Source organism: Solea senegalensis, linkage group LG1, assembly GCF_019176455.1.
Source record: "Solea senegalensis isolate Sse05_10M linkage group LG1, IFAPA_SoseM_1, whole genome shotgun sequence".
Taxonomy (NCBI): domain Eukaryota; kingdom Metazoa; phylum Chordata; class Actinopteri; order Pleuronectiformes; family Soleidae; genus Solea; species Solea senegalensis.
In genome coordinates, this window is record NC_058021.1 from 32,298,231 (window position 1) to 32,320,573 (window position 22,343).

General features: G+C 39.1%; 3 protein-coding genes across 3 annotated transcripts; 2 read left to right on the plus strand and 1 right to left on the minus strand.

The window, feature by feature from the left end:
- The first annotated feature begins 6,731 nt into the window (after nt 1-6,731).
- LOC122782273 (dipeptidyl aminopeptidase-like protein 6) lies at nt 6,732-14,082 on the plus strand. Its single transcript, XM_044046565.1, has 9 exons — nt 6,732-6,958; nt 7,326-7,395; nt 7,834-8,028; nt 8,477-8,531; nt 9,000-9,099; nt 9,855-9,913; nt 10,017-10,089; nt 10,170-10,243; nt 11,533-14,082. Exons 1-9 carry the CDS (start codon nt 6,910-6,912, stop codon nt 11,680-11,682), a joined length of 825 nt encoding a protein of 274 aa, XP_043902500.1. The 5' UTR covers nt 6,732-6,909; the 3' UTR covers nt 11,683-14,082.
- A 241-nt stretch (nt 14,083-14,323) lies between these two features.
- Nucleotides 14,324-17,164, minus strand: LOC122780804 (gamma-glutamyl hydrolase-like). Its single transcript, XM_044044126.1, has 9 exons — nt 16,939-17,164; nt 16,646-16,754; nt 16,449-16,499; nt 15,891-15,975; nt 15,293-15,431; nt 15,014-15,120; nt 14,842-14,932; nt 14,619-14,753; nt 14,324-14,513 (listed from the first exon to the last, which is right to left on the minus strand). Exons 1-9 carry the CDS (start codon nt 16,988-16,990, stop codon nt 14,392-14,394), a joined length of 891 nt encoding a protein of 296 aa, XP_043900061.1. The 5' UTR covers nt 16,991-17,164; the 3' UTR covers nt 14,324-14,391.
- Nucleotides 17,165-18,500: 1,336 nt separating this feature from the next.
- LOC122780800 (gamma-glutamyl hydrolase-like) lies at nt 18,501-20,853 on the plus strand. Its single transcript, XM_044044113.1, has 9 exons — nt 18,501-18,747; nt 18,907-19,015; nt 19,175-19,225; nt 19,335-19,419; nt 19,729-19,867; nt 20,028-20,134; nt 20,216-20,306; nt 20,395-20,529; nt 20,604-20,853. The coding sequence occupies exons 1-9, from the start codon at nt 18,696-18,698 to the stop codon at nt 20,723-20,725; spliced, it is 891 nt and encodes a 296-aa protein (XP_043900048.1). The 5' UTR covers nt 18,501-18,695; the 3' UTR covers nt 20,726-20,853.
- The last annotated feature ends 1,490 nt before the right edge of the window (nt 20,854-22,343 follow it).

The following is a 22,343-nucleotide window of genomic DNA, read 5'->3' on the forward strand; positions in this document are numbered from 1 at the left end:
TGCCAGAATAAAGTCGTAATCTTGCCAGAATAAAGTTGTAATCTTATATGAACAAAGTTGTAATATTCTTACATTGTTTTTCTCTTCAGTTTGGCTCTAATACTCCGTCATACATACATGTTTAAATATTCCATCGTATCCTGTTTTACAAGTAGTTTTCCGCAGATTTTCAAGCACGGAGGCGTGTAAAGAAGAAGCACAGTTTCTTCAGTCTTTGGCAAACCTTGGGTGTTTTCAGTCGCACAGTGTGACGAACGTGATTCTGAAACCAAAAGCTGGTCGGAAGCAGCTTTTCAGAGGCGTGTGACTTGTGATTGATTTAGGTAAGTGCCTGTAGTTACATACTGTAAGCACCTCACTATGTCGTAGCCCTCAGCTGTATGGCTCGTCAGTTAATATTTATACGATTGTTCATGTTGTACACACACGACGACAGGAGGTGACAGCGATGACACAAAAATTACATTACTCCACCTACCCATGTGAAACTAATCCTGTCCGAAACAGTGCTCATGGTGTAGAACAGTGGTCAGCAAAGTCACCAGAAATACTAAATTGTGTACACACCACTTCAGATGCTTCGGTGTTGCAATTGTTCACTTTGTTTTTGGTGTGTCCTCCATTAATGACTCAAAAACGAGGCTGAAAACCCGTTCAACAAATGTAATAGGAAGTGCTTGAGAGTTTTATAACAAAAATCCTGTCCAATTCAGCAAAATACAGAGACACATGCTATACATGCTAGACATTTCCTCCATTTTGCATTTGTCAGTGTTCGGGGACAACTGCGAGCGTTAGCATTAGCACGTTTAGCTACAGAATGCAGATAATAAGCACGATTGCACTTTATTAGACAAAAAGCTGCATGGAGAAAGAGATGTGAAATTAGAATTAGCTCTGCCCCAGGAATTCAATTACAAAAATGTGATGAAGGTTTTTTTTTTGTTGTTTTTTTAAATTGGATTGAAGAGAAAGTGTTTTCGGGGCTCTTGTGTGTTTATTTTTCCGTGGAAACAGGTCAGTGAGTGTGTTTTGTGTGTACTGTCGGCAGGATTACTTTGGTTTTTTAGTGTCAACTCCGTTGAAAAAGTGGGTCAACACTTTTGTCTGTTTTCATGCCTGATATTGGAGGCTTTCACATGTCGCGTATCAAAGTTCTGTTTATGGTAATGTGATTTAGAGTTCTTATTTAATCTCTGCAACAACTACACCCTCTGTTAGGAGAGCCATTAAAGGGATATTTCATCGTGTCATGAGGGAGAAGTGTAGACTGTTTTTGAGTTGTCTCAGTGTTTCTTCTGCCTTTTAGTCGTCGTGTTTTGTCGTCTCCTGGTGTCATTTTGTTTATTGCTTATGTAACGTCAATTAAATCATGTCACAAGTAAATCTTGATGTCTCAGAATCTTTCCAATGACTTCACCCAAACTGTGGGAACAGATCTTTTTCTTATTTGATATTTTTTTCTTTTCATTCTTAAAATGCTGTAGTAAACATGCCAGGCCTGTATGTGGCGCTGTAACGCGACTTGAAGCGTGCACATAAAAGTAACGCACGGGAATGGTGTGCTATAACTTTTATAAGCGCTTTGAGTAACCATGGAGACAGAAATCGCAAGCCCAATTTTGATCCTCACAGTGTCGTCATACTTTAACGTAGAGACGTGGTTGAAACTTTAAACGGGTCACACGACTTGTGACCTTTCTCACCTAAGTCGAAGTTTTTAAACAGTCCCATGTTAAAACTCAGCTTTGGATTTTTTTAAAAAAATCAAGACGTGGGTGATTTTAAATTTGTAATTTCTCTGTCAATTCCCACGCGTTTTTCACAAATTTTAAATGTTGGAGCTCCTGAAAGCCTCCTGACGCTCACAAACCAAAATTGAATCTGTGTCATGAAATATTGAAATATGACAACTTTAAAACATGTTTTCTCTGTTTCTCACCGGTTTTGGACAGTTGGAAGCAGGTGTTGGGAGGGGGAGGGGCTTGTGAGTCACCCTCTCCATGGTTGATGCCACAAAAATACCACTTTGTCTAAATACTTTTAAAGGTTCAATCCACCCAAAATTGGCCGCAGAATTTTCTAGTTTACAATGAACACACTGTAGGTTGTGTAGTTTGTAGTGATCCCACACTTTTGACCACCTTTTGTCTCCTCGCTGCCTAAAACTCGTTCTCGTGTGTCTTTGTTCAGAAACTGGAGTTCACTCACTCTTTCTCTTTCCCCCCCTTTAGTTAAATTCACACGTGTGGATGAACCCATGAATAATTCACAGTGGGTTTTTGTTAACGTTTTAGCCACGAATGAATAACAAGCTGATGCTGCAAACGCACATGTTTGGCTCATTTGGAAACTCTTAAGGGTTTTCAAGTGTGATGTATTTGAAGCATTATCTTCGAGGCTTCAGCTGTGAGTCATTCTAAAGGCCTTTTGTGCATAATTCACCTGTTTCTTTAGTCCATTTTAACTCTTCAAACATTTAAATTATGCAGCATTTTTTCTCTTCTCAAACACCGTTCACAAATGCTCAAGTGTTTTTCGAAACTTTGTGCACAGACAAACTTCACCTTGAATAATATCCATTGATATTGAGTGGCATAGGGTGGATTCTCCGAATATTTGAGTGAATTTTAAATGTTGCTCTGCATCTGAGGAGAATATCCTTATACCATGTCATCGGTGATGATCTTCCTTATAAGTTAAAAAAACAAGAACAAAACAAAAGAAAATATCCATTTGTTTCCACACAGATCACTGATGTCCGAATTTCCAAGGCCAAACTTTTGTTTTATTAACAAGTTGATGAGGTTTGCTTTTGGGGTTTTTGATGTTTTAAAAATACAAATAAATAAATGATAAATAAAAGATTTGGGGATCAGAGGAGATTAAAGCAGATTTAATTATGTGAAGAAAAGCTGAAAAAATATCATATAAAAGTTTAAAAAAAAGAGTAGTTTTCATTCCTGTGTTCCTTTTAGAATCCCCCCATCCATCTTAAGATTTTAAATTTAAATTTAAAATACTTCAGAGTCATTTCTTCATTAAAAACATTTTATGTATAAGAAATACAATAATACTCCTAATAATAGAAATAAAGAGAATTTATTTTGTTTATTTAGATTATTATACATAAACTGCATCTGAGACGTGCTTAAAGAAGTCTAAAAAGCTATTTTGATTAGGTTTGTCACTTACAATCATCAGACATATGAAACCTGCGTCTAAATAAAAGTAAAATGGCGATACACAGTACCTTTAAAATAGCTACACTATATACAGAATAATGCACAATAAATAAGTACACTTGTGTTGAAAAGACAAGTACATCTACACTTTAAATTAAAACTAAAAACGCTGCTCCAAATTGTTTTTTATGGCTTTTCAAAACTAGATAATCTGTTTATAAGTCAGTTAAAGAAAGTACATAGCAAAAACCGGCGATTTTCAGTCATTTCAAATAATTTTGACTTTTGCATACAAAATCCTTCGTTTGGATGAACCTAAGTGGTACAAATGTTCCAAACAAAGCGGCAGTCGACCAGCAGCTCCTGTGCTCGCTGTGAGCTAAAAATTATGATTTTTTTTCCTATGGGATTTGGTGCAGAAAAAGAAAGTGTCATTTTTAACACTGGGTGTTTGTAATAGCAAAACTAATACAGTGAAACGAAATTAAAACAATAAAAAACCTTAACTCTAATTTTTACAAGCATTGTTTCCTTTTCAAATGGCAGAGCCAATAACATGTCCAGCACACGACGCAAGGACAGACACCGAGCACAATGACTGGGATGAAACACGTGTGTGTTCGAGTGTTTCCCTCTCAACGATGAGGACCTGGAAGTGTTTGTGGATGATGGAACAAAACCTTTAAAGCACAAAGGAACAAAGAAACTGAGGGGGTGATGTTAAACAATCTATGATGTTTGTCTGCGTGTGCTTTATTTAACTTTACGCCCATCGCCACATTAAGAATTCTGAGAAAAAGACCAAGGATTCTAATGCAGCTAGTAACTTGTAAAGCAGTTGTGTTGCCTGTAACTGAATCCTTAGAATCAGTCGATTTAAAAAGATTTGAATTCTAAATTGAAATCAGACTCTGTCTGACACAGACACTGAACTGAAATACCACTGAAAATGGTCGTGATTTGGGCAGTGCTGTCGCTAAATACACCAGACTCTTCTATGAAATATTGACATTTTAGACATTTCCTTTGCTGAATTTTGGAGATTAACGCATGTTTTCCTTTTTTTTTAAAGTCTTTTTAACTGATCTACAGCATTATTCACTTTGATACTTGTGTCCGACGAATTCTAAGAAAGACTCGGGATTCTGACTTAAATCTCAGAAATCAGGGCAAAATAATTGTAAAATCTAATTTAAATCTCTGAAATCAGGACAAAATAATTGTAAATTCTAATTTAAATCTCAGATTACAGGGGGAAATAATTGTGAATTCTGACTTAAATCTCAGAATTCGGAGAAAAAGACCCTTAAATCTTAGAGTTTTATTCAGAAAACTAGGCTACTATACATCCACACTATTACTTTTTTAAACATCACTGAATTATCGTCACTTCTATTTTGTTTGTTAAATTCACCTCAGAATTGTTTGCCTGACTTTTTTTCATTTGCTCTCCATTTCTCTCAGGACAAAGCCTGCGGTTGCCAGATTTCTGCGGTTTTATTTATTCACCGTCAGTGTGAAGGACTTTTCCTCATTTAAAAACTGTCATATCTATCATATTGTTTTCTTGCATGTGTGGAGGAGATCTCATCTCTACTGGTTAAACTCCTACTTTCACAAACGTGAGAGCAACTCATCGTCGTTTTTCAATAAAAGTTCACGAGGTGCCACACCTCCTGTCTGACAGCCGCGCTGTAATCCCAGGGATTATTCTGATGAACAGCAGAGGGGACTTTTCAACGCAAGGAAAGGCCTGAAGCACGAGAACAAAACGAAGAAGACGTCCGCCAGAATATGTGAGAAGTGTTTGTCATGTACTCAGTGAGACACTCAGCTTCAAGTATTTTGTTGTGGTCTGCACATGAGTCGACATCAAACTCTTTCTTTTGTTTCTTTCTTGAAACTGGGAATCTTAAAAATGCAGCCTCAAGGTTCTTATCTTTTGTAAAGGTGTCAAAGGGTTTGCACATGTTTTAATACTGGTTTGCACTTCCAGGCCACCGTAGTGGGACAGTGGTGACGCCGGTGCGACACCCTCTGACCAATCAGTGGAATTTGGAACTATAAGTAAATGTCAGTCAGTCAGTCAGTATCTAACCGCTTTATCCTCCACCAGAGGGTCGCGGGGGGTGCTGTGCCAATCTCAGCTACATCGGGCGATAGGCGGGGTACACCCTGGACAGTTCGCCAGTCCATCGCAGGGCCACACACAGATAGAGACAAACAACCATTCACTCTCACACTCACTCCTACGGTCAATTTAGAGTGTCCAATTTACCTATTCCCCACATTGCATGTTTTTGGACTGTGGGAGGAAGCCGGAGTACCCGGAGAGAACCCACGCACACACGGGGAGAACATGCAAACTCCATGCAGAGGAGCCTTGCAGCGAGAGTGCTAACCACTATACTACCGTGTGAACCCTATAAGTAAATGTTTGAATTATAAATAGATTTTAGAAATATAAGATTTTGGAATTATAAGTAAATCTTTGAATTATAAATAGATTTTGGAAATATAAGATTTTGGAATTATAAGTAAATGTTTGAATTATAAATAGATTTTGGAAATATAAGTAGATTTTTGTACTATAAGTAGATTTTGAAATTAGAAGTAAATGTTTGAATTATAAGTAGATTTTGGAATTATAAATAGATTTAGGAATTATAAATAGATTTAGGAATTATAAATAGATTTTGGAAATATAAGTAGATTTTGTGTAGAATTTAGTGTAGTATGTCGTCCAAAATGAGACAAAAAAGTCATACTATAGTATGTCGTCCAAAATCTGTCAAAAAAGTCATAGTATAGTATGTCATCCAAAATCACTCCGAAAAGTCATAGTATAGTATGTCGTCCGAAATGAGAGACTAAAAAGTCATACTATAGTATGTCGTTCAAAATCAATCAAAAAAGTCATAGTATGGCATGTCATCCTAAATCGGTCAAAAAAGTCATAGTATAGTATGTCGTCCAAAATCGTTCAAAAAAGTCATAGTATAGTATGTCGTCCAAAATCAGTCAAAAAAGTCATATTTTAGTATGTTGTCCAAAATGAGACAAAAAAGTCATAGTATAGTATGTCGTCCAAAATGAGACTAAAAAAGTCATAGTATAGTATGTCGTCCAAAATGAGACAGAAAAGTATAGTATGTTGTCCAAAATCACTCAAAAAAGTCATAGTGTAGTATTTCGTCCAAAATGAGACAAAAAAGTCATACTATAGTATGTCGTCCAAAATCTGTCAAAAAAGTCATAGTATAGTATGTCATCCAAAATCACTCCGAAAAGTCATAGTATAGTATGTCGTCCGAAATGAGACTAAAAAGTCATACTATAGTATGTCGTTCAAAATCAATCAAAAAAGTCATAGTATGGCATGTCATCCTAAATCGGTCAAAAAAGTCATAGTATAGTATGTCGTCCAAAATCGTTCAGAAAAGTCATAGTATAGTATGTCGTCCAAAATCATTCAAAAAAGTCATATTTTAGTATGTTGTCCAAAATGAGACAAAAAGTCATAGTATAGTATGCCGTTCAAAATGGGTCAAAAAAAATCATAGTATAGTATGTAAATGGGGTAGTCAGCCATCTCTGATTCTCAAGCTTGGAACTGTAAACATGGACTCAATGACTGGTGTTTTTTTGTGTATGTGCGTGTGTAGGTATTTCAGAAGTTGACCAACTGGAGAGCAACGAGAACTTAAGGCTGACTTTGGACTCCATGCAGATGCCCACAGTGGAATACAAGGAGATCAACATGGACGACTACAGTACGTGGCACAAATATCCTGTTTGTTAACAAGAAAAACAAACTTAAAAAGGAAAAAACAGTACATGTGAGAGAAGCCTTTGACTTAATATTTATGATATTGTAACGGGAGGATGACTGTGGGGTTGGTGAATACATGCTGGGCTGATTGCAGGGGATGAGGGTGACTGAACTGTGACAGACGCGTCGCATATTTCACACAAAAGGATGGTCAAACGAAAGCAGACGAGCAATCAAACAGACTTTTCGATAACGATAATAACCCGATAATGTTAATTTCCCCGAGGGAACCTCCCAAAGGGATCAATAAAGTCGTCTATCTGTCTGTCTGTCTGTCTGTCTAACCTTGCAGTGTGTCTGTGTTCCAGCCTTGTCCATGCAGATCCTCAAACCTGCAGGCTTCATGGAAACGTCACACTACCCGCTGCTGCTGCTCGTGTGAGTATGGGCACGTTTTCACAGCGACACTACGATTCACACTATATGAGGATACTAAAAACTCTCAGGGTTTTGAAGCAGGGTTTCTAAAGGACATGAATTATCCAGCAGATGGCAGCAAGTTTGGTACTATTACATACACATTATAATTTCTACCACTGAGCAGATCTTTTTTTTTTGTTTTAAGATATCTTTTTAAGTAAGATTCTACGTCCCACTACAGCTGGTGAATCTCCGCTCCGTCAGTGCTCCGTCTCTTCAAAGTAAAAGACCTCTTTAGTTTGTCTGTTCCCCGTTTCCATTCCATCCATTCGAAGTCCAAAATACTACACAAGGAAATCCTCGTCCTCGTCAATGGCAAAGTATCGAAAACTGGATTTAAATGTCATTTTTGCTTTTGCTTTTCATTTGTGCTCGTCTGTGGTTGCTCATGTGCAGCGATGGGACACCCGGTGGTCAGATGGTGTCGGAGCAGTTCCTGATGGACTGGGCCACGGTGCTGGTGAGCAGCTTCGGCGCCATCGTGGTGCGCTGCGACGGACGAGGAAGCGGCTTCCAGGGAACCAACCTGCTGCACCGCGTCCAGAAGAAACTGGGCGTGTACGAGGAACAGGACCAGAAGGATGCACTCAAGTATGTGTGGCGTCAAAACTGAAATAAACAGAGGAAACTGGTGATGAACAGCTGTTTGGATGCTGAAAAAAGTCTAATTTGAGCAGAGTTAAATGGAGAATTTTATTTACCTACACAAAATACACAGTTTTTCTTTTATATTTTTTCATAAAAATGAGCCAAGTGAACTTTGGATGTATTGAAGTATGTCCAATTTTCACAAAGTAATACTTTGCTCAGATTTGTTTATAAAGTTGATGAAAATAAAAAACCAATAATAATTTAATCAGATTGCTGATATGCTGTGCTGAAAAAAATATATGAAAGCAATTAAACAGGGGAAATTCAAAAATTGTGATATAAAGTTAAAAGAAGTATGTATTTCCTCACTTCTAGAATCTAAATACTGTAGATAAATGTGGATAAATATTGTGCGCCTAATTAAAAACAATTTTTTGATCTATTGCAGTCTTATTTTGAAAGAGCCCTATGTTGACGGAACCAGAGTTGGGGCTTTTGGGAAGGTAAGGATAGCTTTAGCTGTTCAGTGGCGATAATGTGAAAACACCTGTTTCAACCAGAGGAAACAGGTGTGAACATACTGTGTCACCACAGATTGGGCCTTTTGGAAGTGATTTTAATGCAAGAGAGACGTTTTAAATAATATCCACTGAGAAATTGTACGAGAGATAGTTCCTAATCCTTAACGACACTTTTTTTTCTTTGTTATATAAATCATTATAATCATTATTATTATTTGAGTTCCACCGAATTTCCCGAAACTTGGTTGGAAGATGTTATAGACCAAGATGAACAAAAAAGTCAACCGTAACCATAGCCTCGACTCCACAGGAAGTCGGCCATTTTAGAATATTGGCATCCATTTTGGCAATTTGCACCCTCCCCCGAGTTGCATGGGGGACGCGAGGGCCCTATCATGACTGCGTGCAGTCCTAGTTATTATTTTAACTGCTGTGTCTGTTTTGCTTCAGGTGTACGGCGGGTATGTGACCAGCTTGTTGGTCAGTGGCGAGGAGTCGCCTGTGAAATGTGGAGCTGTCCTGTCGCCCATTACAGACTTTGAATTATATGGTAAGAAGTTGGCATCTGTTTAATATATAGTACATATATATATAGTCTAATACAGTATTTGTGCATAACCAATCAGGCTGTGGCAGATGATCTGGCTGTCGGGAAGCGGAGAAAGGCAGGGAGGTGGGACAAAATAATGGAACTATTGCCTAGAAAACTAGCATCTTTACCCCGACTGCTGGATGTGATTTCACTATGTTATACATACATATGAAATAAAAAAAAACAACCTTGTTTACCTTATCAGCATGATGGCGCTGGTACGCTGAGAAGCCAATCAAACTGAGATAATGACAGCGGCCTCACGTCGGCTACCTGAGGAATAAAAATGTGTGAAAATCAGAGTTGTGTGAGTTGAGAGCGACGACACTTCTTGTTTCTCTACACGCACCCGAGTCAGGAAACTGCAAATTAATGAGGAGGCGTTTTTGAGGGGTTTTTTTTCCCTCCATGTGACAAATTTCTCATCCATTTGAATTTTCTCGCTTTTTCCGGAGCAAGGTGACAGACGCGGTCGCGACACCGTATGAGTGTGGAATCGAAAATGAGGTCGGTCCGCTGAAGAATATGTAGATGTAGTGAATATATTTGAATATGGAAGGCAGAAATACCTTAAGAGGGGTATTCTTATCATTATATGTTATTCAAATTGACCACAGGACTGATAGGAGTGATGGACCGGCCTTGTTATTAGTGTGAAATTAGATTTAAATGCAGGAGAAACGTAATAATCCAACCCTCTCTTTTGCCTCTAGCCTCTGCGTTTTCAGAACGATATCTAGGACTCCCAAAGCCTGATCCAAGAGCTTACACGGTGAGATGAAATCACAATTGTTATATGTTCAGATTCCATTTGGGATAATTATTGTAACGTCCAGCTGATTCACTCTGTCTGCACACGTGTCTTTAATCCTCAGATGGCAAATCTAGCGCACAGAGCATCTCAGTTTATGGACAAGAAGTTTTTAATCATCCATCCGACCGCTGATGGTGAGTGATGGAGACAAAATAATAATATTAATGGAAAAGAAAAAGAATACACAAAAAGGACATTTGTTCTGTCTCAACAGAAAAAGTTCATTTCCAACATACAGCGAAATTCATTGCACAGCTCATCAATGAAAAGGCCAACTACACTTTACAGGTAAGTGGGGTTTTTTTTTCCAATTATTCCATTTTCACTGCTCTGGGTTTTTTTTTTTCTTCCACCTTTAAGGGCTCTGTGATCCCACCGCCAGAGGAGGATTAAGTGCTAACAATGCCTTCATTTCACATAATGAGCTTACGAGAACTGGCCTCCTTGGCTGTCTTGCATTTACACCGGCACTAATCCAATTAAGCCTCACTGTACAGCAGCTCAGTGTTCATCAGAGCTCATTATCGAGCAGTCGACAGGTCAATGTGCTCACGCGTGCATTAACCTCCAGTTGCCGCCAGTTCAACACAAGTAAACATGATGACTCGAAGCTCACGCTCGCTCTAATTTAAGTGCAGTTTCTACACAAACTGTGCTTAAATGTGCAGTAAGATACAGTTTTGTCTTTGGACAGGGACAGTTTTTTTTTTTTTCTGATTCCATCACAGTGGATGTGAAACAAAGCCATTGCAATATCAGTGAAGTGTAGACTTTGAGCTTCAACACACATATTAAAATCCCTCAAGTCCAAACTTTCTTACAAACGCAAAGATTAATTCTCCATAACACTTCATTTCAATCTAATTTCTCTTAAATTGCAATCCTTCTGGTACAAGTTAATGTTGGATTCATCTCACAAGAGAAGCCGGTTCCAGATTCTAGTAGATGTTTTAGCACAAAGTGTAATATATACTCTCTATATTTACATTCACAAAGGGGTCTCTTGATTGTAGAAATACACCTCTATATTATAGCTATGAAAGTTGAAAAACTGTCACTGGCCAAACATTCTTGGTTTCCCCATAACTACAAAAAAGCATATAGTATAATGCATTCAATTGGGTCTATTTCCAGATTTGCAAGGTCCTTGCCCTGATGTAAATAAAAGAAGGTTAGTCTGTCAAACATGCGGCCCTACTACAGTTGTCCAAGTGTTATTTACCTAATTTTAGGGTCTGTTTTTGATATTAATAGATTTACTTTGCATCATGACTGTGTTTTTAATATGAATTATACATCATTCCAATTCAAAACAACGTCTTTTACTGCAAAATGTTATCATGACTATCTTTCTGGTGATATCATGTTGTGTTATAATCCTTTAAGCTCATATTGAACAGTTGTTGTTTCCATTTATTTTAAAGCGATGATGCTCTTATAGAAACAATTACTGCCAAAAACGTACACTGGACCTTTAATGACCTTTACTATCACGCTTAGTGCTGGTTGGTTGACAAAGCGTGCCATCTCAGGTGATCTACCATTACATGTTCTCACCTTATTTCTTTGTGTTCCAGATCTATCCAGACGAAGGCCACTTCATTCACAGTGAAGCAACACGGCAGCACCTCAGTCAGTCCCTGGTGAACTTCTTCGAGGAATGCTTCAGGCTACCAGAAAGAGTGTTTGAAGAGGCTCTGGAGGAAGAGAGTGAAGACGAGGGTTAGTTTGGCCTTGTAGGCCTCCCATGCCCCAAAGTCTCCCCACCTATACAGTCATAGAACCACAACACTGGCACCCAATTGTCCCCCAAATGCTACTCATGTCCTCTCTTTCCATTTATTTTGGTTTGCATTTGGACTCCCCCTGACCCCTTCCATGTCCATGTTGAACCAGAGACTGCTCTTCCAGCAGACGACGGATCTACTTCACATCCATCCGACCTTCCTAATTTTGTGCCCCGACTTTGAATTCACAAGGCCCTGCAGGGAGCCAACAAAGACTGGTGACTTGACATGATGTCGTGGAATATACTGATCGATTAAACAACAAGCAGTCTTCTCTCAGCCCGAATGGACCAGCTCCTCAAAAAGCAGTGGAGTGAGACAGAAAGTGTCTGCTCTCACACAAGACTTTGAAGCTGTGAGGAGAAGGAACCACTGCGTAGCACAGAACTCGTGGGCTTGTAAATTTCTGAAAAATCGGACACCTGGTGAAAAACACTGGCTGGCAGTGTTTCTATGGGGTGTCTGAAAAGTGTGTGGATACACGAAATGTTACTATTTTTAAAGTTGTGAAGAACTTTCCATGTTGGACTGTGGTTGTGTCTGTTGTTCTTACAGTATGTAAAATAGCACACAAAACATTCACTCTGCTACTACAGTTCTGTTTTCCTTTCAGGTATTCACGTTTGCCCTGACGTTGGTTTCATCACGCTGCCTCATTGTGTGTTTCAGAATTCTCTAAACTGGCAAAACGTTCCGAATGGAAAGAAAAGGCTTATTTATTTAAAGGTTTATTGGCGTCCATTTTTATCGGTTTTAACAAATGGGCTTCATAGACGGAAGCATTGAGTTTTCAGTCGCCGTGCCTTACTTTGTCAGAAAACATCCTGCTGTGGGACAACATTAACAGACTGCTAGAAGTCAAATTTTAAAGGAATAACAAGTATTTATTTGTGATTAATACCACTAATTTCTGTCATGATAAATATGAAGTAACAGCCAACTAGCTTAGCATAAAGACCACAGTAAAGCTAGTTTAGTTTTTGTCTAAAGGTAGTAAAACCTGCCAACAAGCTCCTCTTAGCCTCTGGTTTAATAAGAGCATAGCTAAGTACATTGACTGTTTTAAACTTTATTTTTGGAGCAAATGCATTGATCTTATCACACTGGACTAGCTTTTTTAAATCCCTGCAACCATTAAAATCGAATGTATTGCTCTTTTTCCTTGTTTACCTAAATTTCCACAAGCTAGTCTGAACAGGATGACTAGCATGTAGCATGCCAATGAGCTCAGTGCCGACACTGTGCTAAAGCTAGTTTAGCTTTGTCCGAAAGTAGAAAAATCTACCAACTAACTCATCTTGGCTTCTGGTTTAGCTCGTACCTTGACTTGACTGTGTTATTTTTGGGGGCAAACTCACGTGCTAGTCGTTATGCTAAGCAAAGCTACACTATTTGATTAACGGCTGTAATTTAATATTTAACAGACAAGCGTTTGGTGTCAACAAGAAACTGGAAAAAGTACATTTCCCGCATCATTAAGCGCTATAGTTTCACAAGCTAACGCTCTGTGCAGAAACAATAAAGGGATTTCTGAAGGTCAGACAAAAACTGTATCTCTGATACCAAATGATGACAACACAGAGCTAAAGTGTATGTGTACAGTAACTGCATGCATCATTGCTTAAGGAAAGTGAAGAGTGAGTGATGTCTGTGACTACGTTGTACACGGTTGAAGGCAGGGAGCTGTTAAAAGTAGCGTTATTACCTGGGTATTTATGCATTTGTAGATAAAAATATGGAAAACATGTCGTTAGCTTCAGTCATGGAAAGTCATGGAAGTACATAATACAAAATGAATTCCTGAGGCACACGTTTGGTTTTAAATTTCATGGTCATTCTTTTTTCTTTTTTCTTTTTGTCATTTGTTTCCATGCATGGCAAGAAATCATTTGCAGCATTATCCCTGATCAGGTCCACATGGTGATTTTGACATCTTGAATGTTCCTTACTTGACTGCATAAACTACATTTCCAGTAGTATCGTGATTGAGAACCCAGTCTCGTCAGCTTGATGTGTAAATGTTATTCAAACATCATTTTATTCTTAAAAAGAAAAAAAAATGAAAACAAAAAAAATGAAACAATATTACCTGGGTGTTATTTGTGCATAAAGCATTTTGGAAATTACATTTGACTTTTCATTTCAGTTCTCTTGTTGCTGTCCTTGACTTGAGTTGAAAGTGGACTTTTTAATATGCCATTGGCAACGTTGAACTTTCTTGCCTGTGGTTGAGGACTTTTCGCAGATGCTTAACTTTGTTATCCAAAGCATAGGAGATTAACAGCAAATTGTGGCATGAAGGTACATGTTAGAATAAAAAAAAATAGATATTTTATCAGCCTTCAATGTTTTTGACTCGTCTTTTTTTATTGTGGATTCTTTATTTTCGGCCACTTGGAGGCAACAGAATATGCTGCAAGCTGAACATTTAACATTGTATTACTGTAATATTGTAATATGTAATATGGGTGGAGTGGCTCAGTGTTTAAGACCGGTACCCTGTGTGCAATAGACTTCATGGTCGCAACTCGCAAGTTCACCCCTAGCAGGTTGTACTCAATTCCCTTGTAAGTCGCTTTGGATAAAAGTGTCTGCTAAATGACATGTAATGTAATGTAATAATATTAACATTATAATGTTTCCAGGATATCAGCAGAAAAAATAGGTTTGCTCAAAGCCACACACAGGCCCAGTGTAAATAGGAGAGTAGTTGTATATCAGTGCTTTCTGCTCCTCCTCCTCTGATTCAAATTTGTGGAAGTTCTTCCTGGCTGCAGCAGGGAAAGAAAGCAGTGCCAGAGATAAATATCAAAAAACACTATTATGCAGTGACTGACTACTAATAAAGCACCAAAATAATGCTGCACTCTTCGTACCTTCACCAACAAAGAACTCTGCCATGAGGAATGAGGTCTTGACTGCTGAGGGACAGTGTGCAATAGCAGGCTTTGACCATTCAAATGCATTTTTTTCTGGGTGCCACTGAACCGCATAAATTGGATAATCATACGCTGCAGAAAGGTGAACAAAGAATATGCTCAATTTAATGTTGTTTTGTTTATCTGTGTGCAGACAAATGTGATGCCACATTAAACTTACCTTCCACTGTGGACACAAACTCAACTTCTCCATCCGTATTCGTGTTAAGAACTTTGTAGAACTTCTTCAGTTTCTCATTTGAGTTGAAGCTCTAAAAGAAAAAGATGGAGTTGCTTTGTTGACAGAGTCTGACTGAACCATTTTCTAACTGTAATAGTAATGAATGACCTACAGATAATGGCAGACTCCACCGGTGGTTGTGTTGTGACAGCGGCTCATTAGTCAGATCTTTGATGATTTCATCTGGAAAGCCACTGTACAACCGGCTGTCTTTAGCATCTAGAGAAGAGCATTCATGTTATAATTTATACACGCAAAGAAGATCCACCTTTGTCTTGAAACAACCATCTGACATTAAACTTATTAAACAGTCTCCTTAAAAAGTATACTGCTGCTTTAACATCAATATGTCTCTTTTGATTAAGTGATAGATATGAAGACAAATCCATACCCTCAGTGAAGGTCAGAGGCAATAATACACCAAATGTGTTGGTCCCTGAGAAAAAGTCTTCTCCACATGTCAAAATAGACAGCATATTTAATCCTAGACATGTGCCCCACACAGGAAAGTAGTCGCCTTTCTTGTTCGCCTGAAACATCACAGAAATCAACAAACATTTCAAGCTGGTCCACTTCTTCTTCTTTTGGCTTCTCCTGAACCTTCTCTGTGGTTTTCCCTTTTCCTTGAATATGCTAATTTCTAATGGTGTCCATCTTGGTCACTCTCAACGAAAATTTCAGCATCTTCAACTCTGCCTCTCTTCTTTTACACAGTGCCACTTCATGGCAGGTCTCCATTCGATCAACAAGGACACTTCTGACCTTCTCTCTCGTGTTAAACTGAATTGGCAAAAGTCCATAGCTTTCTTCTCCTCGACATTTCCACATCTCCTCCGGACCTTCCACTCTTCACTGTCTCCAGAGCTGCCCTCACTTCCTCCTTATTAATCCTCTGTACTTCCTGAGGCATTATTTCCCCTTCTCAAAATACTGTTTTTACTTGCTAGCACATTTCCATCTCTGTCCTTAATCACTGAAACATTTCTTACCTCAATAGCAAGGTCATAAAAGATCTTTGCAGACCTTGCATAAGCAGATGAGGTGCAGCTTAAACGTCCACCTGGGAAATAGACCCTAAACAAAATACAAACATTAAATGAGAGATTATTAACGAAATGTGATGTCATGTTCTAATTCTTATACACTAGATATTTTAGGTAAGTGTTTCACAACAGCACATGTCAGTCAGTCATCATCTACTGCTTTATCCTCCACCAGAGGGTCGCGGGGGGTGCTGTGCCAATCTCAGCTACATCGGGTGATAGGCGGGGTACACCCTGGACAGTTCGCCAGTCCATCGCAGGGCCACACACACAACTAGAGACAAATAACCATTCACTCTCACACTCACTCCTACCGTCAATTTAGAGTGTCCAATTCACCTAATCCCCACATTGCATGTTTTTGGACTGTGGGAGGAAGCCGGAGAACCCGGAAAGAACCCACGCACACACGGGGAGAACATGCAAACTCCATGCAGAAAGGCCCTTGTTCCAACCAGGGCTAACCACTATACCACCGTGTGGCCCAACAGCACATGTATTTACCCATTAATGGAGTTGAACAGTCTCTTGTACTCCTCCACAGTCTGGTGAATCCTGTACAAATTTAAACAGAAGTGGAAGTCAAACATGCCCGAACAGGGCTTTGTACAAACTATTCTAAACTGAATTCTAGCAAACTAGTGCGCACCACCACATGTGTCGTCAGTGTGTAAAGCAGTCAGGTCGTAACTGATGCTTACTTGATAGGGACAACCCTTGCCCCTCCGGACTCCAGGAATTTCACATGATTTGCAAACATGTGAGATGTCTGATTTGGTTTAGGATTAGTAGCTTCTTGAGCCAAGATACCTTTAAAAAAATAAAAACATGGCAAGTTTTAATAATTACATGTAAAAGTGAAAATCCTTATTACAACAAGTAATATTTTCTGATTGAAAATTGACAACACCAAAAAGGAGGTGGTTCAGCTGGCCATTCACATCATATGACAGTTCATAACATGGTATAACCTAAGATGAGAAGATCAACTTACCGATGATGGGTCTGTCATTTCTCTTGGGTGAAGAATTCATCGGGAGAGACATGTTGCTGGACTTTACTTTTTGCTGCTCGTCCTAGTGTCACTGGCCCAAAATATTTCCACAATATTTGGTTCAGTACTTGCCACTGTGCTACACTTGGAAACAATGCACACAGGCAGACTCAGGAATCTAATGACAACCTCAGACTGCACCCTCACTAAGGCATGCTGTGGTTTATTGGGCGTCTGTGTTTGTGTTAACTCAGTCTCCTCCTTGTTTGGGCGCCTCCCAGTTTTTTTGCACCTGAGGATGTTTTCTAATGAGGGAAAACATCACTTGAGGGAAGTGTCGCAAGGAGGAAGCGTGCGTTGAGTTGAGTGTGTGTGTCATGAAACAACATCCTTGACAACATGCTGTGGACACTTTGCCACGTTGCCTGCCTCGGTCCACCGTCAGTTGCAAGTGCTGTGCAGTGTTGAGAAGTCCTGATGTTCCTTTAGGTGTTCTCTTTGGCTCCTGTCCAGCGCAGATGAAGCTGATGGATGCTTCATGAGTTTGGACCTTCAGCAGTTGGTGATAGCGCTACAGAAGCTCTCTGCGATGGTTTTGAGCACCTGGTCATGATGTCAGCGGTATCCGCCTTCCCCTAGAGCTTTTGGGCAGCAACTCAATAGGCTCCCCTTTCTTCTTCAACACCGAACCTCTCGACTGCCATGCACACTATGATGGTTGTCATGGTCTGCAGCCTCTTCTCCACATCCCCTTTGGCTGTTGCTTCCAGCACCACATCCTCATCAAACGTCTGCTACTCTGATGTTTTAGAGGCTTGAGGCCACTTGATCCTTCTCTTTTCAGACGTCATGTCCATTGCTGTTGTTCGTTAACCTTACATCTGTCCAGCTGGGGTGCTCATACTCCCGGGGTCCTCCTTTGCTTTTTCTGTAGCTTGTTTGGGTTCTCCTTCACAGGAGGTGCAGGGTAGGGATGCTAACCCATGCCACCCCAGTTAGCTGTCTCTCCAGTTGTCACTAAACTCTTCCTGGTTGTCAACCAGCCCATTCCTGGCAGTCACAGGTTTCTCCAGTCAAACAATGTTATGAAACATCAGTGATCATCAGTTTTCTTTTTGTAAATAAAATTAATTCATTTTTAACTTTGCTCTGATTTGGATTCGTCAAAAAGAGATCAGGCCCTGCATGATAACAAATACTTGTCATGTTAAAGCAGCCTATGGCAAGATAAACCCAAACACACAGCGCACGCTCACTGTGCATACACATGACGCAATTTTACAGGATGTATTTAGTTAGCGGTTACTGTGCCGTGGGAAGAGCAGATGGAGGAGGTCTTTGAGCGGAAGAGGGAGACATATCAGACAATGCTGGAAGGCAATGTGCTTGCCTGTGGAGGAAGGGTGCAGAGGCTTTGCACCTGAAGATCTTTCATGACACACACACTCAACTCAACACACGCTTCCTCCTTGCGACACTTCCCTCGAGTGATGTTTTCCCTTAGAAAACATCCTCAGGTGCAAAAAAACTGGGAGGCGCCCAAACAAGGAGGAGACTCAGTTAACACAAACACAGATGCCCAATAAACCACAGCATGCCTTAGTGAGGGTGCAGTCTGAGGTTGTCATTAGATTCCTGAGTCTGCCTGTGTGCATTGTTTCCAAGTGTAGCACAGTGGCAAGTACTGAACCAAATATTGTGGAAATATTTTGGGCCAGTGACACTAGGACGAGTAGCAAAAAGTAAAGTTCAGCAACATGTCTCTCCCGATGAATTCTTCACCCAAGAGAAATGACAGACCCATCATCGGTAAGTTGATCTTCTCATCTTAGGTTATACCATGTTATGAACTGTCATATGATGTGAATGGCCAGCTGAACCACCTCCTTTTTGGTGTTGTCATTTTTCAATCAGAAAATATTACTTGTTGTAATAAGGAGTTTCACTTTTGTTTTTATTTTTTTAAAGGTATCGTGGCTCAAGAAGTTACTAATCCTACACCAAACCAGACATCTAAAATTTTAGCAACTCATGTGAAATTCCTGGAGTCCGGAGGGGCAAGGGTTGTCCCTATCAAGTAAGCATCAGTTACGACCTGACTGCTTTACACACTGATGACACATGTGGTGGTGCGCACTAGTGCAGTATCTCCTAGTTTGCTAGAATTCAGTTTGGAATAGTTAGTACAAAGCCCTGTTCAGGCATGTTTGACTTCCTTCTGTTTAAATTTGTACAGGATTCACCAGACTGTGGAGGAGTACAAGAGACTGTTTAACTCCATTAATGGGTAAATACATGTGATGTTGTGAAACAATCACCTAAAATATCTAGTGTATAAGAATTAGAACATAACTTAACATTAATAACCTCTGACTTAATGTTTGTATTTTGTTTAGGGTCTATTTCCCAGGTGGATGTGTAAACTGCACCTCATCTGCTTATGCAAGGTCTGCAAAGATCTTTTATGACCTTGCTATTGAGGTAAGATTTATTAATATTATTCATGTGTTTTTATACAAAGTCACAAGCTTGAAATATTTTGGGGATTAAGAACAGAGATGGAAATGCACGAAAAAGTAAAAATAGTATTTTGAGAAGGGGGAAATAGTGCCGCAGGAAGTGCAGAGGATTAATAAGGAGGAAGTGAGGGCAGCTCTGGAGACAGTGAAGAGAGGAAGGCAGGAGGAAAAGGGAAGACAACAGAAAAGGTTCAGGAGAAGCCAAAAGAAGAGGAGGACCAGCTTAAAATATTTGTTGATGTGAAAAGTTTCATAATTTTTGATGTTTCAGGCGAACAAGAAAGGCGACTACTTTCCTGTGTGGGGCACATGTCTAGGATTAAATATGCTGTCTATTTTGACATGTGGAGAAGACTTTTTCTCAGGGACCAACACATTTGGTGTATTATTGCCTCTGACCTTCACTGAGGGTATGGATTTGTCTTCATATCTATCACTTAATCAAAAGAGACATATTGATGTTAAAGCAGCAGTATACTTTTTAAGGAGACTGTTTAATAAGTTTAATGTCAGATGGAAAGGTGGATCTTCTTTGCGTGTATAAATTATAACATGAATGCTCTTCTCTAGATGCTAAAGACAGCCGGTTGTACAGTGGCTTTCCAGATGAAATTATCAAAGATCTGACTAATGAGCCGCTGTCACAACACAACCACCAGTTGAGTCTGCCATTATCTGTAAGTCATTCATTACTATTACAGTTAGAAAGTGGTTCAGTCAGACTCTGTCAACACAGCAACTCCATCTTTTTCTTTTAGAGCTTCAACTCAAATGAGAAACTGAAGAAGTTCTACAAAGTTCTTAACACGAATACGGATGGAGAAGTTGAGTTTGTGTCCACAGTGGAAGGTAAGTTTAATGTGGCATCACATTTGTCTGCACACAGATAAACAAAACAACATTAAATTGAGCATATTCTTTGTTCACCTTTCTGCAGCGTATGATTATCCAATTTATGCTGTTCAGTGGCACCCAGAAAAAAATGCATTTGAATGGTCAAAGCCTGCTGTTGCACACTGTCCCTCAGCAGTCAAGACCACGTTCCTCATGGCAGAGTTCTTTGTTGGTGAAGGTACGAAGAGTGCAGCATTATTTTTTTTTGTTTTTGATGTTTATGTCTAGTATTGTTTTCTTTCCTTGCCGCAGCCAGGAATAACTTCCACAGATTTGAATCAGAGGAGGAGGAGAGGAACGCGCTGATATACAACTACTCCCCTGTTTACACTGGGCCTGTGTGTGGCATTGAGCAAACTTATTTTTTCTGCTAATATGCCAGAAACATTAAAATTTTAATATTGCAGTGAAACAGTGTTAGATGTTCAGCTACCTTTAAGTGGCCAAAAAATAATCCACAATAAAAAAAGGTGATTCAAAATCATCCTTTTTACTTTTCTCACTGACTTGTTTTTTTTTTGTCAGCATTTCCAACTGTTTCACTCTTATTCTTTCCAAAGTCTGTATAAAGAAAGTTGACACAATCATTTTGTTTGCCGGTTGAAGCTAACCAGGACATAAGAATGTTCACGAGGGTAGATTAACCACAAGGGGGCAACACTGCTGGTGAAAGAAAAAACTACATTTTAATCAAAGTTTATGAGAAAGTCTACTGTTTATCTGTCAGACACTTCCACACACATTCACAGTTGAGTACACTATGTAATTTTGCTCTTTTATGATAGTGTTTATACGTCGGTAACTTTCTATCAACCAAATATGAGTTTGACCCTTAAGAGGTTCTGGACTTTTTTTTTAAATTAAACATTAGTTTTTAGATTTACAAAACAGTGGAGAAGGCCAGTAAACATACTGGCCTTCATAGGGTTCAAATAAAAAAAAATATGATATGTTTTTTATATGTATATTTCAGGCTGATGTAGCTTTAAAGATTGACTAATTTAAAGTAATATGAATATAATTCGGGGATACATGGCTTTTTCCAGGCATGCTACTTCGGACCAAAGTAATGAATCAGACTAGATCAGCGTTAGCCCCGCCCACTGACTTTGATGGAGTTTGACGGATAAAATAAATTAATGATGCACTGCAACATGGACCAGGAAATAATTAATTAAATAGTGAAATAAATTAAATAAATAAAAAATTGTATTTTGGAGATTGTAATGACACATTTAATTATTTAATGGTGTATTTATTTATTTAAAGGTGACATCGAATGCTTGTTTCGCACATAGGTGTTAGTTATGGAGGCCTACTTACATATATTAACTTGTTTTCCTGGTTAAAATCCTCCTAGTTGCTGCAAACGAGGAACAATTATACAATAAAACCCTATTTTCTCAGCAGTGGCTGAACTGTTTGTTCTGAAACTTTAGGGTTTCATAAACGAGGTAATGACCCAGATACACACACAAACGCAGCGTTTATTATTTAATTAATGAATGAATTATATATTTAATGGTGTATTTATTTATTTAATTTCGGCACTTTCCGTCCTCCATACTCCTAAGGGTTAAACTCATATTTGGTGGATAGAAAATTACCCCTTAAACTCGGCGGCCCCCTAATTGGGAGACCCTGACAGAGTCTGCGCAAACAATTTGTGAAGAAGTATCACGAAAAAAGTGAATCCTGAAAGACAATATTTAAATATGACAAACATAGCTCAAATAACAACTAAATGAATGAACTACATATCACTTCGTACCACTGCATCAACCCACTCTGCGCTTTTCGCCGCATTTCTGGATATATCGCTCCGATACGGCAAAGCAGTCTACGACAACGCGCTACAGATCAAAGCCACAAAATATCCAATTTTTCATTGCAAACAATGCTCTGTCTGGTCAGACGGACTTCCTGTGTTACATTCAAAACATTCCGGGCGTCTCTAGCTGACGTAAGGACACTAGGGGAAGCATTATCCTA